Source organism: Alexandromys fortis, unplaced genomic scaffold, assembly GCF_014885135.2.
Source record: "Alexandromys fortis isolate MF-2015 unplaced genomic scaffold, M_Fortis_MF-2015_v1.1 scaffold_165, whole genome shotgun sequence".
NCBI lineage: Eukaryota > Metazoa > Chordata > Mammalia > Rodentia > Cricetidae > Alexandromys > Alexandromys fortis.
In genome coordinates, this window is record NW_026068038.1 from 1,278 (window position 1) to 15,647 (window position 14,370).

The 14,370-nt window shown below is 46.7% G+C and overlaps 1 protein-coding gene across 1 annotated transcript in view; it reads right to left on the bottom strand.

Annotated features, from left to right (window-relative positions):
- Positions 1-1,083: 1,083 nt before the first annotated feature.
- Positions 1,084-14,370, bottom strand: part of Mbtps1 (membrane bound transcription factor peptidase, site 1) — a 53,163-nt gene continuing 39,876 nt past the window's right edge. The window contains exons 15-22 of the mRNA XM_050165126.1: positions 14,199-14,355; positions 13,418-13,542; positions 12,699-12,776; positions 10,307-10,447; positions 8,309-8,440; positions 6,412-6,538; positions 3,357-3,487; positions 1,084-1,912 (exon numbers count right to left, since the gene is read on the bottom strand). Of these exons, the coding sequence (XP_050021083.1) occupies positions 1,716-1,912; positions 3,357-3,487; positions 6,412-6,538; positions 8,309-8,440; positions 10,307-10,447; positions 12,699-12,776; positions 13,418-13,542; positions 14,199-14,355 (1,088 nt within the window). The 3' untranslated portion in view covers positions 1,084-1,715. The remainder of the gene's footprint in view (positions 1,913-3,356; positions 3,488-6,411; positions 6,539-8,308; positions 8,441-10,306; positions 10,448-12,698; positions 12,777-13,417; positions 13,543-14,198; positions 14,356-14,370) is intronic.

Consider the following 14,370-nt stretch of genomic DNA (forward strand, 5'->3'; position numbering starts at 1 on the left):
ATCAGTGTGGAGGAGGTGTCACTGGCCCCGATTCACACATGAGCCAAAGCCCAGGGACCTCATCTCAAGTCATGACAAGTAGCAGAGATGGGATCTGAACTGGGGGATTTAAACATTCCATACTCCAGGCTCATTACCTCAAAATCTATGCTGCCTAAGATGGGGCTGGAGCGCCCAGGCAGACCTGCTCTGCAGCTGCAGTCCTGGTCCTTCCCTTTCCCGTGCTCTGCTGGTCCCTGTACACTAGGGGATACTTATCCCAGAGGTCCTGGGCTGAGGGCTGATAGTAACTAGAGGCCCCACATTAACCACTTCTCCCTGGGTAAGTGGGGGTTACATGCAGATACAGGGTCTACTGTGTGCTGATGGAGCCAGGACTGCTTGTAACATCCTGAAGTACCCCAAACAGGGAGCCAGCATTACATGGGCCCTAGGGAGACCTCCCAGACCCAACGGCAGCCATGAGAGCATGAGAGTTATGAGTGACCCACAGACCTGCCCAGAGCAAGAGCGCAGGACCCACATCAGCCGTGGTCACAACTACAGACTTCCAGGCAGCCACTCTCAGCCTCGGTATACAGGGCTAGTGCCCAGCAGCTGGCATGTGTGGCATGCTGGTTAGACAGGGATTCCATGGGAAGAGGCCGCTGGGACTCAGCACACTTAAAGAAGCAACTGAAGGAAGCCCAAACCTGACCAAAATTACTGATGTTCATGCTTTAAAGGGCACCTGGGAGAAGTGACTGTACTTCAAGTCTGATAAGGACATGTAAAGAAAGCTCACAAGGCAGTGACAAAGGTTTACATGACCTCATTAAAAACCAAGAACGGGCTAGGGACAGCATTTCTCCACGGAAGATGCACAAATGGCTATTCCACCTCAGTCTCCAGCCCTGAGCTTTCCTTGGGAGTGATAAGAATGTTCTGGAGTTAAGAGTCAAATGGTGCTGGCCACATTACCTAGTGAGAACACTGGACATTTTTACAGTGTGTGACCCAGCTAACCCAGACCCCACTCAGGGTTATCAGAGAGAATGGGAGGGTGGCAGGGGCCTGGTATACAACATGTTCCAGCTTTGTAAGGTTATGCATATTTATTGAAAATTTCCTCCACCAACAATGGTGAAATCAAGACCTCAAATTACAAAACATGATGGCAGTTGATACTTATAAAAATAAAGCGAAGGCCTGCATTTCCCAGATCTATGCACATTCCCTTCAGTTCAGTCTGTCCTCTCATCAAAGAGGTCATGGAATCTGATTCCTTATGATGTCGCTGCAGAAAACTGCACTCGATTGACAAACAAAAACAACAACTTTGCTTCCAAATAGCACAAGTCTTTAAAATGACTCTCCCCATAATAAATATAGAAAATAGCCTGTAACAAGCATGTCTTCGCTTGGTCAGGGTTGTAAGCTTTATGTAGAAAGTGTGTCCTGACAGCCCTCCCAGGCTCTGTGTCTTTGGTGCACTGTCATGGGCCTGATGCCACTGGAGGCTGAGCTACTGAGCCCCTCCTGTCAGAGCCCAGCACAGTGAGGTACTTCAGGATGTACCTCAGAGATGCCTGGAGAGAACACACTAATCCAGCCACAAGCTGGAGATGGGTTCCTTAGAAACAGGCACCTCCCAGAATGCTCTTCTGATGCCCTCCCTGTGTGGCCATCAGAGTGGTCCAAGGCCTGTTGGCTCCTGTGGCAGGCCACTGTGATGATCACACTGACGGGGTCCTTGGTGGGTGGGTTTGCTGTGCAAGCTGCGGACGCTTTGCCCTAGGCCGCCTCCGCTTCGGCCGGCTTTTGGCCTTGCTGATCTGTACCACAAAGAAGGCCAAGGCCACCATGGCTCCAAGGAAGGCAAAGACAGGAATGGTCTGACCCACCTCTTGGTTGTAGCGGCCGGGCATGATCCCTGCAAGAGGACAGTCATTGGTCAATGGTGCCACAAAACTATAGCTATAGCCTTTCTGAGAACCAGTTCATCAGAGACCAAACACTGACTTCATTAGCTTGGGTGGCAGACATCACTTCTGAGCCAGAGTTTAGGAGCCTAGGCTGCTAACCACAGTGTTGCTGAGAGGGTCACAAAGCCCGTTTTCATCAGCTGATCCCAAGCATCCCTATGTGTATGAGGGAGTGGCTTAACCTTTTGGCTTGTAGGTGGGCAGTCAGGCAGGCCTCAATCCTGTCACAGCCAGCCTACATCAGCAGGGTCTAGAGAAGGTTCTTGGTTCTCAAAGATGAATGGAAGACACACTAGTCTCAATCCAGAGGGGAAGAGGACAGTGCTGGAGTCCTGCTAGCTGAGGAAGAGGAAGCCAAACAGACAGATACTAGAGGCCTGTTGGCAGTGTTCCCCAGGTGGCAATACCTCCTGGAATGGCCACCAGAGGAGCATCAGATTAAAAGTCAATGATTCTGTAACTATCAATGCCAAGAGTTCCAGAGCTTACTATCATTGGCGTATGCCATGTCTACACTTCAGGATCTTGGCTTCACCTCATGATGTTCCCATGGCTAGCCTGCAAGGGCTGGGGTAGGTACCCAAGAAGGCTGCAGGAATTTATAAAATTAAAGGACCACACACACTGAGCTGGAGGGATCTGGGACCAATTCTCCGAGCTAAAATATTGAAACCTGGACAGGAAGTCTATTCAGGCCAAAGGTCTTAACTGTGCAGAGGACAAGCTGGATCACCTCAGGAGCCTATTACAGCTCAGTTAGCTGTCAAGACAGGCTACAGAGGACCCAAAGACCCCAGGGACCAGCATAACAGAAACCCAGTAGAGAAAAGTTGTTTCCTGGTGCTCACAGTTCACACCTGCTTGCAGAAATTTAACAAAGAGCATCCAAATTACTGTGGAAAATTTTAGGTGTAACATGTGGCAAACACACTATAAATTGATATTTAAAATACATATATAGAGGAGCTGGAGAGATGGACCAGTGGTTAAGTGTACTTGTTGCTCTTATAGAGGACCTGGGTTTGCTTCCCAGAACCACATCGTGGCTCACGACCATCAATCTGTAACTCTAGTTCAGAGGATCTGAAGATGATGTCTGACCTTCAAGAGTACAAGGCACACATGAGATATACATTCAGGCAAACACTCATACACATAAAAATAAGTTTTTTAAGTTAAAATGTGAATATAGGATTTTTAAAGAGAAATAGCATCTTCATCTCTAGATCCACTCTTAGCCTTGCCAATCTGTACTACAAAGGCTACCAGGACCGCCACAGCTTCCAGGGACGCCCGGGAAGGCAAGAAGGCCGGGCTCTTCTCCTTGGGGAGGGGAAACACCTGGAAAGCCTCAGCAAGATTTAGCCCAGAAAGATGCCTTAAAGGACTCACCTCCAGGAATGTCCCAGGCACCACTTTCTCCAGGGGACAAAGGTCTCACTTGAGGGCGATTCGATCGAAAGTTGGGTAACACTACTTTGTCCAGGTCAATGGAGAGCAGCTTCTGATGCTTCCAAAGATTACTTCCAGAAATAGATGAGAACAAAAAGATAAGCACCCATCCTCACCTGGAAGCTTAGCTGACACATAACAATACAGGGCTGCGTGAGACCCTCCAACTCTGACTGCCAGTCAGAGAACGTGCCTGCATCTAGGTCCTGAGAAAGGCAAAAGTCAGATCCATGCTCTGAGATCACAGTACGTAAGGAAGAGCTGTCCTAGGGGATTTATAAAATATCCCACCCAAGACCATTACTGTTCAACACTGAGAACACTGCCAGACAAGGCAAGAGGACAGTCACAGAGACCAAGGTGTCATGGAAGGCCTTTTTTTTAGGCTTCAGCTTGCTTTCTGAATGCAAAGCGCTGTAGTGAAGGAGCTCCTGGTGAACTCAGAGACCAGCATCCACAATCAGAACAGGACAGATTTGCAAGTACTCCAGTACTGAAGAGGTGAGCAGGAAACACCTGCCTGCCTGTGGTGACAACAACAAAGCGTGTGCTGGAACTGTGGGTACTCGGGTGTGAGTAAGGCAGAGCTCATCACTGTTTCCTCTCTAGGTCTGAGGAAATTGGTTAGGCCAATGCAATTAGGGCTGAAGATCACAGTGACTGATACACTTCAAACAGTAATGGGCAGCCTGTGGACACCTTGGGGAGAGCCAAAGTCACCAATGGAAGGAAGCTATCTGGAAATGAAGAATTCCTTATCTTCCTGTGTCAGTTCTCCTAGAAATTGTTGGCTGGTGTCTTTACTTTAGTTGGGGAAAGGCACAGGCAACCAGTCCTAGCAGCAGCCAAGCATAGCTTGTCACTGGCGAGGGATATGAGAGAGACCACAGAGGCTCCTGGCTGAGCATAGCTCGGCCAACTCCAACAAAACTGCATTTTAGCCTGTTTTACATGACTTAATGCTACTGCTCAGGGTTAATCTGTCTGAAAAACTGAGAAAGACATGGAACCCATAGCGTCTTAAGCTTTCAAAGTGTGTTGCTAAGTGAACATTCTAACGGTGTCCTGTGTCCTGGAGCTGACCTGGGGGCTCACTGCACTTCTTAGTGGTGCACCAAGGTAAAAGAGCTCATGCTAGCACTGCAGTCTCACAGCACACTGTCCAGAGACGGAGGGTCTGCCTTGAGCCAGTGTTCCCACAGCAATGACACCTAAGAACACCTGATGCCCAACCAAGACCTGGGAAAAAGCCTCACCTCATAGAGATGGGAACTTACCCTTAGCATAGCTGATGGCAACCTGCAGAGACATAGACAGAGAATCTTCTAGAGACTCAAAATATATCCCACTCTAAGTCTCTGAAGACAGAATAACTTCCCTCAAGATGTCACATGCGAGATAAAGAGAGCAGCGCAGTGGTGTGGTAAGGAGAGGGGGTGCCGAGAGCAAGTCAAAATTAAATTCTAGGAGCTGAGCATTATCAGCAGCCTGGACAGACTCAGAGTGGGAGGGATTATCTGATGTGGCCAGTCAGATACCAAAGGTACTGTTATCTATTCTCAGAGCTTTTAGCATGCACTGGGGAGAAAAACCGAGCTTCTGGCACTCTAGCTAACCTGGCTGCTCTTTGAGCAGGAGCTGCGGATCATCTCTGGAACATAAAGTCTAAGATAACAGAAGGCTCTAAATAAATAAAGATTCAAAAATGGAAATATACTACAAGTTTTAAATGTGCAAGGAGACTGAAATGGAAAAGCACTCTTCAATTAAAGGTTTGGGAAGAACCTTTAAAGACCAGGTGATGTGTGTAACTTTCTGTGTGCAATGGGAGCACAGAGGCCAATGGTGGTGTACGACTTGCTCTCTATTTATGTAAGACAAGTCTCTGGTGACATGTGGTGCCTGCTGCTTCAACTAGACTGGCTAGCAAGCCCTAGGCATTCTTCTGTTCCCACTCCTCAGCACTGTGGTTACAAGTGCGTGCTGCTGTGCCCAGATTTTTTTTTTAAACATGGTTCTAGGGGGTCAAACTCAGCACATGGCAAGCACTTTACTAAGTCATCGCCATGGGGCCACCTTTCTTGCTTTCTGTGACAGATATTCTAAGACATGGTCCTTGAGCAGAACACTGAGGAACCTGCATTCATGGAGCAGTAAAGTATGCAGGTAACAACACCAGGCCAGGTTGTCTCCTCACAGAATGGATGTGGATCCTACCCTTGGCTAGGCCACACCGTTCCATCACTGAACCAAGCATAGTGCCTGCCACGAAAGGGGAAAAAGAAGAGAGGTGGAACACTGTCCTAAAGGAAGCCTATGCCAGGAGGAGTTGAAAGAAGCATACACCAGCCCTGCAAACTTCTCCTATTTTGTCCTGCTTAGGCACAAAGCCAGAGAGAGAAATTAGAAGGTGCAAGCTGGAGAAACAGTTCAGCATGGCCTGGCTGGAGAGAAACTGCAATGGGAACTCAGGTCTAAGAAACTGAAGGGAATGAGGCAGATGATGTCGGGTGAGAGACAGAGGGGCAGAGCCACACAAGGCCACACATCAGTGCAGCTCCTGTGGACAAAGGCTACAGTCAACATGGCAGGTACTTAGCAAAAGCCACCTACTAGGAGCAGCTTCAGTCCTGGATGCAGAAAGAAAAATAAATAATAAAACTACCTGCATTCCATACACAACACTTTGGACAGGGAGCACAGCTTCCTTCATGACAGCTCTCAAATCCCCAACTGGAGCCCGAGCTTAGCTTCTGCTCAAGACAGCACTTGGCTGACCCCAGCTTTCCTTCCAGAGTACTCGACTGCAGGACACCACCAAAGCACGTTTGTAAAGATCAGTATGGAGGTTTGCTCATTTCCACAATTGTCAGAAAATGACAAGCTAGATCGGATTATTTAACAATGATGTCAGCAAAATTGCATTCTCTCCTATAAAAAAGGAATGAGTCACAGGCCCTGGAGAACAGCGAGGAGAGCACAGGGAGACACTGACCTGGGTGCAGTCTCATTCACAGGCTGTGGCTTTGCCCACGACAAGTGTGGACAGGCTGGAAGAGGTCGAGGTTTCGGGTCTCCCAAGTGGGCCTCAAGAACCTTGGAGTACCGATGAAGGTGGTTTCCTGAGGTTAGCAGCAGTAAGAACAGTAGAGGTGATCACCATTATAAAAATACAAAGTGGCGCTGAGTAACTGTCTTTCTGCCAATAGCTCCCTGTGTTCTGTCAACTACCCCCACATGCTTCAGGACCTCACCTATGGGTGCCTGGTTCCCTTCATCAAGGCCACACCGGCAGTGAGCCTTTGCATATAAGGTTACTAAGGGCAGTAACACAGAAAAACCTCTCTTCTAGAATACTTAATTCTCTGGCAAAGTAAACAAACCAATTACATTTCTAAAATCTGTGCTACCCCACACTGTAGTCACCGGCTACACACATATAAGCAATTTTTAAAGCACCAGACTGAAATACATTATTAAAATGAATTTTACCTTTCCTACTTTGTATGTATGTGGGGTACATGGACATACACGTTCGTGTGGGTACATGTGTGTGTGCAGGCCAGAGATCAACGTTGAATGTTATCCTTAATCTACGTTACTCTCATGGAACCTGGAACGCATAGATTCTGCTGCACTGGCTGGCCAGTGTCTTAGCTTACCCAGAGTTGGGGTCACAGACATGCCCTGCCACACTCAGTGTTTATGTGGATGCTGAGGGAGGATCCGAACTGAAGTTTTCATGCTTTTATGGCAAATACTTTGCTAACTGAGCCACCTCCCCAGTCCACCTTATATTTTAATGTAACTGTTGGGATTTCTCCTTCTTTAGTATTGGCTTTTCTTTACTTTTGAGATGGGGTCTTGCTATCAACAGGCCAGTCTGGCCTCCATTTAGTTCCTTCATCACTCAAGAGCTGGTATTATAGACATTCACCACCACGGCCAGCTGCTACTATAAAATTCTAAACGACATCTGTGGCTCACATCCTTCTGTGGACAGAGCTGCAAGGAAGAGAACATTCAGTTCTTTGAGTACACAAGTACCAATCCACACAGACCCTGGAGGGCAGGGAGCTTTAGGCTCACATCACATGGCCTGAGTGACCTCAGGTAGCTGCTTAACCTCTCTTCCTCCTGTTTCTTCATCTGTACACCAAGAATAATACTATCTCTCTCTTTTTTTTTAAATATAGATCCAGTCTTTTTTTTTTTTTTTAAAGATTTATTTATTATGTATACAACATTTTGCCTCAATGTATGCCCGCACGCCAGAGGAGGGCGCTAGATCTCAGTACAGATGGTTGTGAGCCACCATGTGGTTGCTGGGAATTGAACTCAGGACCTCTGGAAGAGCAGCCAGTGCTCTTAACCTCTGAGCCATCTCTCCAGCCCAATACTATCTCTTTTTATAAGATCACTGAAAGGCATTCTTGAGCTAATCCTTACAAAGTACCCAGCCTGGTGCCTGTTCTCAGAGAGCACTTGAAGATGCTGGGCCTTGGGACTGGAGATGGCTCAGTGGCTAAGAGTGTTACTGTCCCGCAGAAAACAGTCATCATCAATGTTGGGTAGCTTACAACTACATGTAATTCCAGCTCTATGGGGCTCTAATGCCTTCTTTTAGCCTCACCAGGCACTTGTACATAACCCCCATACACAAAATTAAAATTATTTTAAAAGATACTGGATTCGAGCACCTACATACAGGGCCTACTAATGCCTGTCCATCCTGTCCATCCATTTGCTGGTAGCCAGGCTACCAGCAAACACTGAGAAACATTCACTGCTCCCACAGAAGGGCAGGTCCCCGTACTAGCTGGTAGTACAATGTCTTGATGCAGCACTGAGCTGGCTCAAGTCCCTGCTGAGGCATCATAAGAGATACTCACCTTCCATCCTTTCAGGAGGAGCCAAGCCAGCTCCACTGGGTGGGCGCTGCCGATTTCCTGAATGGCTGAGGCTGGGAGGGGTCACGCCATATGATGTGTACTGAAGGAGCGCATCCAGAAGCCAAAAGCAGTCTGCAGAGTCAACAGGCACACTACTTAGGATCCAATTTGTGAAAATGAATCCCTCCAGGAGAACTGAAAAACACTCAGCTCTCATGAAGAGGGAGAAATGGAGATTCAGAAGTCAGAAGTTTAGGTCAACATGAAGCTGATACCCTCACCAGACTCCCTACTCTTGAGATGAAGGCGTTTTATTGGTCAGGGTTCCAGCCCACCCAGGGCAATCTGCTCCAGTACCAGGTGACTGTAGGTGGAGTTTACTCTGTCTCAGGGCTCTAGGCAGTTCAGCCCCACTGTGACTTATTTGGACCACCTGCCTGAGTCTCACACAGCTCCAGACAGCTCATGGGCAAAGACAGAACAGGGTTCATTCAGAGGCAAGGCCATGTGACACCCACTGAAAAAAGAATAGCCTCTACAAAAGGAGCTCCAAGGACATGAGCTGCTGCTAAGGACCTGAAGCCATCCTGGGAACAAGTAGGTTTGAACTATGAGGGAACACGCATGGGAAAGCGAGTTTAAGATCAGAGGAGAGCATCTACTACTTGAGTCAGTGGTCCTAATCAAGATGGTAATTCTTTTCTGGATATCTCAGAGTCCAGGTCTAAGAATACAAGCAACTCTCACTAAGAACTGCACAAAGGCCCCCTCCTAACGAGGCTGCAGATACTCCCATCCCAGACCTGGTTTCTCTCTGTCCACTCCCTCCCTTCAACCCCCCATGTAACCAGCCCAAGCCCCATTAACACCTATTTGGACCACAGCAGCTTCCAGAGTGGGAAAGGTTGTTGAGTACTCTGCTCTGGAAAGAGCATGCACTTCTGGTCAAGTGCCAAAAGCCCCCGAGGACCCAAAAAGCTGCCATCTGAAATGCATATGCACAGACACTTAAAATTTTAATAAAGACTCTTAACAGGAAAGCTCAAATCCTGAAGAGAATTTCTGTGGCAATAAAACATTAATCTCCTATCTGCTGTGACCTTAAACCTTACTTTTTTTTTTTTTAAACCAGTCATAGTCTAAGGATTTACATAAGCTACTGAAGTCCAGTCACATCAACTTGCAATTGGGGAAAGATGTGACATCTGGCATGTGCCTATGGCTTCACTGTCTGAGGTAGATGCAGAGTCCCAGACAAGCCTGGCTTACCAGCATCTTCCCAAAGCCCTGTAGCGTTTTCACTGTTCCTTCCCTAAAGTAAGAAGGCAAGGTCCATCCATACCCAAGCACATAAGCTGCATACTTGGAGGACACAGGAGACAGGCTGTACAGGAGGCACAACAGAGAACTAGCTCTGCCTTCTTGCTTCCTGTCCTTGAGAAAATAACAGAGTACTGATAAAAGCTTTCAGCACCCCAAACTCTCAAGTCTTAGGGGAGAGCAACAAGCAAGGACTCCAGGACACATGGCAGGAAGAGAAGTCAGACCAGAGAAACATATACTAATGAGTTCACACAACCTAGCAAGAAGCCTAAGAAGGGCAGAACATGGGTCAACTAGGTTAAGGGACTCTACTAAACAGGTGACAGTGACTCATGCCCATGAGATGGGAAAACAGAGGCAGATACTGAGATATGTAGAGGTTTGTGTATCCTATGTGTTAGCCTTCAGGTATATGCAGAAGTATCCCAGCAATCAAAGTACCTGGCACTCCCATGACTGGCTCCTGTGGACACGTACCTGTTTATTTATCCAGCTCTGGCCAGCATCTCTCCAGAGACAAAGCAAAGAGGACCGTGTACCCAAGCCATTAAGCCTGTGTGTGTCTCCTTTTCTTTTATGGCCATGTTAGGTATTGAACCCAGGGCCTTGTATGTCCAAGGCAAGTGCTCTACCTCTGAGCTGCAGCCCCAGTCCTCCTGTGTATTCTTTTCTTACCCTTCAGTCTGTGACTGTCATCCAAGCAATTGGAGTCTCCATACAACACGATCCGGCCTCCACCCTCAGCTGGGATCTGATAAAGCCCCAAAATGGGAACATTTTCAACAAATTTCATCTCTTGTTTTAAGATCTCCAATCCTACAGTAAACAAGAACAGCGGTGAGAGTTCTCTGAGGGAATTGCTGATTTTCTAGTTGCCACTTGGACTGAAATTTGACCTACCTAACACAAGACCAGCAAAACAACATTCAAACAAAACAGTGCAACTCTTCAGAACAGGGAAGCAGTATTTAAGCATTATTAATTTTGGTTTTAATACACTCCAGCTCTCACAAGTTCAGCCTGCACTGACACCTCAGGTTCTGTGCTATATTATAGGGTGGGTCAAATGTAGTTAACTTTAAAATGTGCGTCGGTCCATACGCCATTTAGTGTAAGACTTGATGAAGCACACACCCTAGCAAAAGCATGTCTGAACTGCCAAGCAGACAGCACATAAAACATTTAATAAATCGAGATGCAAAAATGTACTAGTGCCCTTGGCAGTTGCCAACAGCATAGCCACACTAAATTTACCTTATGCAAACTTAAGTTTACCCTACTACCAGACACCATTGGAATCTGCAACTATGCCTGTAGCCAGCTCTCACACACCTCGCCTCTGCAGAGTGAAATAAAGAATTTAATAGGACAGACACAGATGGCCATGGATGCACTTACATCTAGCTCCAAGCTATGTAAGAATTTTCTTGTTTCCCCCCCTTTTCTTGCCCTCCCTGTTTTCCTTCCTTCCTTTTCTTTCTTCTTTTTTTTGGGGGGGGGGAGAGGAGAAACTGGGGCTTGATTGAACCTAGACTAGGTAAGCAAGTCACTCGACTACTGAATTATACCCTCATCCCTTTCTTTCTAACTTCTGATCAGATGGGATGTCCTGCTAAGTCACCCAGGCAGGCATCAAGCTTATGATTTTCCTGCCTCAATAGCTAACAGTAGTTAGGATGACAAGTCTGTGCCACTTTGTCAGCTTTGACAACAAGGTCTTTTCTGCTCTAACATGACATGTACTATCAACGTCCTACCTTTTATACCCAAAGACTCTCCAAGTTAACACCAAGCAGCTGACTTTTTAGAATATATTAAAACACTAAACAAAGTATACATCATTAAATCTACTTTTGCCAAAACACTGAACTGTAGGAGGCTGTAAGCCAGCTAAGGGGCCATGACTTTTAGCCCCAGAAGTGGCAAGCCTGTGAGAGCAGCATTTAGAAAGTACTAACTTATTACAGAGCTGGGCCTAGGGGCTGGCTTAAAGTCACCTGGTGCTTAATGTGACCACAAACAGTTGAGAAACATTGTTTCATGTTTTCAACTGATAAAAGTGTCTCTCCATTACAGAAAAACAGCCACCTTGAAGGTGGTGTTGCTAGTTACTCTGAAAATAGGCCATCAGATTTTAGGAGGAAATAGCTGTCACAGGAGGCATGTCCTCTCCTGGCATTTACCGCAGATGAGACATGTCCTACAGCTCAGAATCCCAGCTCTGGAGTGACAGCCATAAGAAGGTCCTGCCCTACTGTTCTGCACCTAACTTTCAGAACCAGAGGCGGCCATATTTGTCCCTGCTCCACTCAGCAGGTGAGTTCTGTGCACTCAGCAGAGTACCCAATACTAGGGGCCTGGCCCAGACTTGAGGGATGTCTACTGTAGGTAAACACAGACAAACAGCAATGCCCACTGGAAAGGAAGATGTTGTTTTGTTTTGCTTGTTTCTCGAGATAGAGTTTCTCTGTGTAATAACTCTGGCTGTCCTGGAACTATCTCTGTAGACCAGGCTGGCCTTGAACTTACATCTGCCTGCCTCTGCCTCCTGAGTGTTGGGATTAAAGGTGTGTGTTCCCACTACTTGGTGGCAAAAGATAAGTGTTTTTAAGAGGAGCCTTCATCAGGTTAAGAACTCTCAAATCCATCAAGACCATGCTACAGTAGAGCGCACCAATCACAGAATAACCCTTAGACTGTGACCAAGACAATTTTGAGCCCTGACCTGGAGAACCCCATTTCCTTTGCAGACTATACACACATATTCAAATTATCAGCAAGAATCCGTCATACTCATTTTGGAATCCTCCAGGGTCCATGCCACAGGATACAAATACTACTACAATGAGCTTTACCAGGAACCAGAGCAGATGGAAGGGAAGGCCTGGGACTGCTAGTGGCATTCCTAACACCCAACAAGCACGCAGAAGTGGGCTGTGAGGTACAAGCAAGGATGCACCAAACACTGCTGAAGCAGACACTTGAAAAGAGTGAAATGCACAGTAAATCTCTGGGGAAAGAGGGGATAAAGGACACTAGAGGCCTGTGAACAGTACCCTTTCTTTACCTTGGTCCTTGAAAGTGTGTGTGATCACGACACCATCTTCTGGAAACTTGGCGATGCTGCAACCCGACGCAAAATACACTGGAAAACAGTTGCTCACCATTAAAGAAGCAGAAATGCCCAACCCTCAACTCACTGACCCAGCATTTCAGAGGTGGTCTACATCACTTATATTTATTTTTAAAGATTTTTTTAACCCGAAGAGACAAATGGCTATTGCCTGCTGCACTTCAACTAGAAGTAATCACCTCAAACTTCAAGTAAAAAATGCTGGTGACATATAGTTTCTAAGAAATTTTTAAGAAACATACAAATAAACATTTTTTTTCTGCCTATTGGAAACAAGGTTTTGCCATATAATCCCAGAGTGACTTCAAACACCTGGCTCAGGTTCTTGGCTCCCAAGTGCTAGGATTTATAGGCATGAGCAACCATGGCCAATTTATGTGCAGAGTACCCAGGGCTTTGTGCAAGGTAGACAAGCACTCTATCAACTGAGCTACATGGTTCAGCTCTGATGGGACTGAACCTAGATCCTTGTACATGCAAGACAAGTGGCCACTGACCTACGGCCCCAGCCATAAATGTGGTTTTTGAGGACACTGATTAGGTCTTTCCAAACTACAGCTCATTTGAATCCCATTTCTTCTTCAAAAGCATGTAGCTCAAACCCTCATCCTTCTGCCAACTGCATGCCTCTACACACAGACACAAAGCCTTACTGTCATGGTTTGCCAGGGCAAATTCTCCTTCATAAAGACGGTCACTGAACCCCATGTTCCACACAGATAGCAGCTCGTTCAGAGCTGGGATGTTGGCTCCTCCAGTATCTGGCATCCACCACTGCCTGTAAAAGTGGCAGCAAGCACAGAGGAGGCAAGAATTAAAATCCTCCCATATACTTCCTCTTTCCCTGACAAAACATGGTATCTTCTGTCACAATCCAGTCCACACATACACACAAAAGTGTGAACTGAAACAAGCTGTTTGGTTTGAGAAATATATAAAACCTACTGCTCCAGTAAATGTGTAGAACACATTCAAGCTTTCTTTTATGAAATTAGAATCAGAACTTCACTGGCATCCAACCCAGACAAGTCGAGTCTAGATCTTGCCAGAACTAGGAGTAAGAGAGGTTCTGCCAAAGACAATCTGTAACACAACACAGCACTGACAGCACTCTAGTATTCAGCCGTTAACTACACAGGTCTCTCTGAGGAACAGTTCCTCGGGTGGATGTCAGTTTTCTTATGTTCAGTCTGAAGGATGCAGGACAGAACAGCTCAAACAGAAACCAAAGCACAGGTGTCTCAGCTCAGCAAGCAAAGACAATGACCCCAACTATCATGGAGCCCAGAAACCTCTGTCTCCACAAGGAGCTTTATTCACCCACAGTCCACTACCTACAAAGACCACCCCAAGTTAAGACAGTCACACAAGAGCTTGCTAGGGGACTCTAACCCCAAAGCCATACCGCCATGCACATGCCAACTACAACTGTACCTTGTGTTCTCATCGTAAAACTTCACTTTTCTCATAACAGAAGTGTTGTACCAGTCACTGAAGATGACAAGGGAGAGGCCGTTGTCCACGTCCCTCCTCAGCTTGGTAATCTCCTCAGGGAAGTACTCTTCCTCACTGTCCACCATAAGCAAAGTGCCTGATGGAAGAAGTG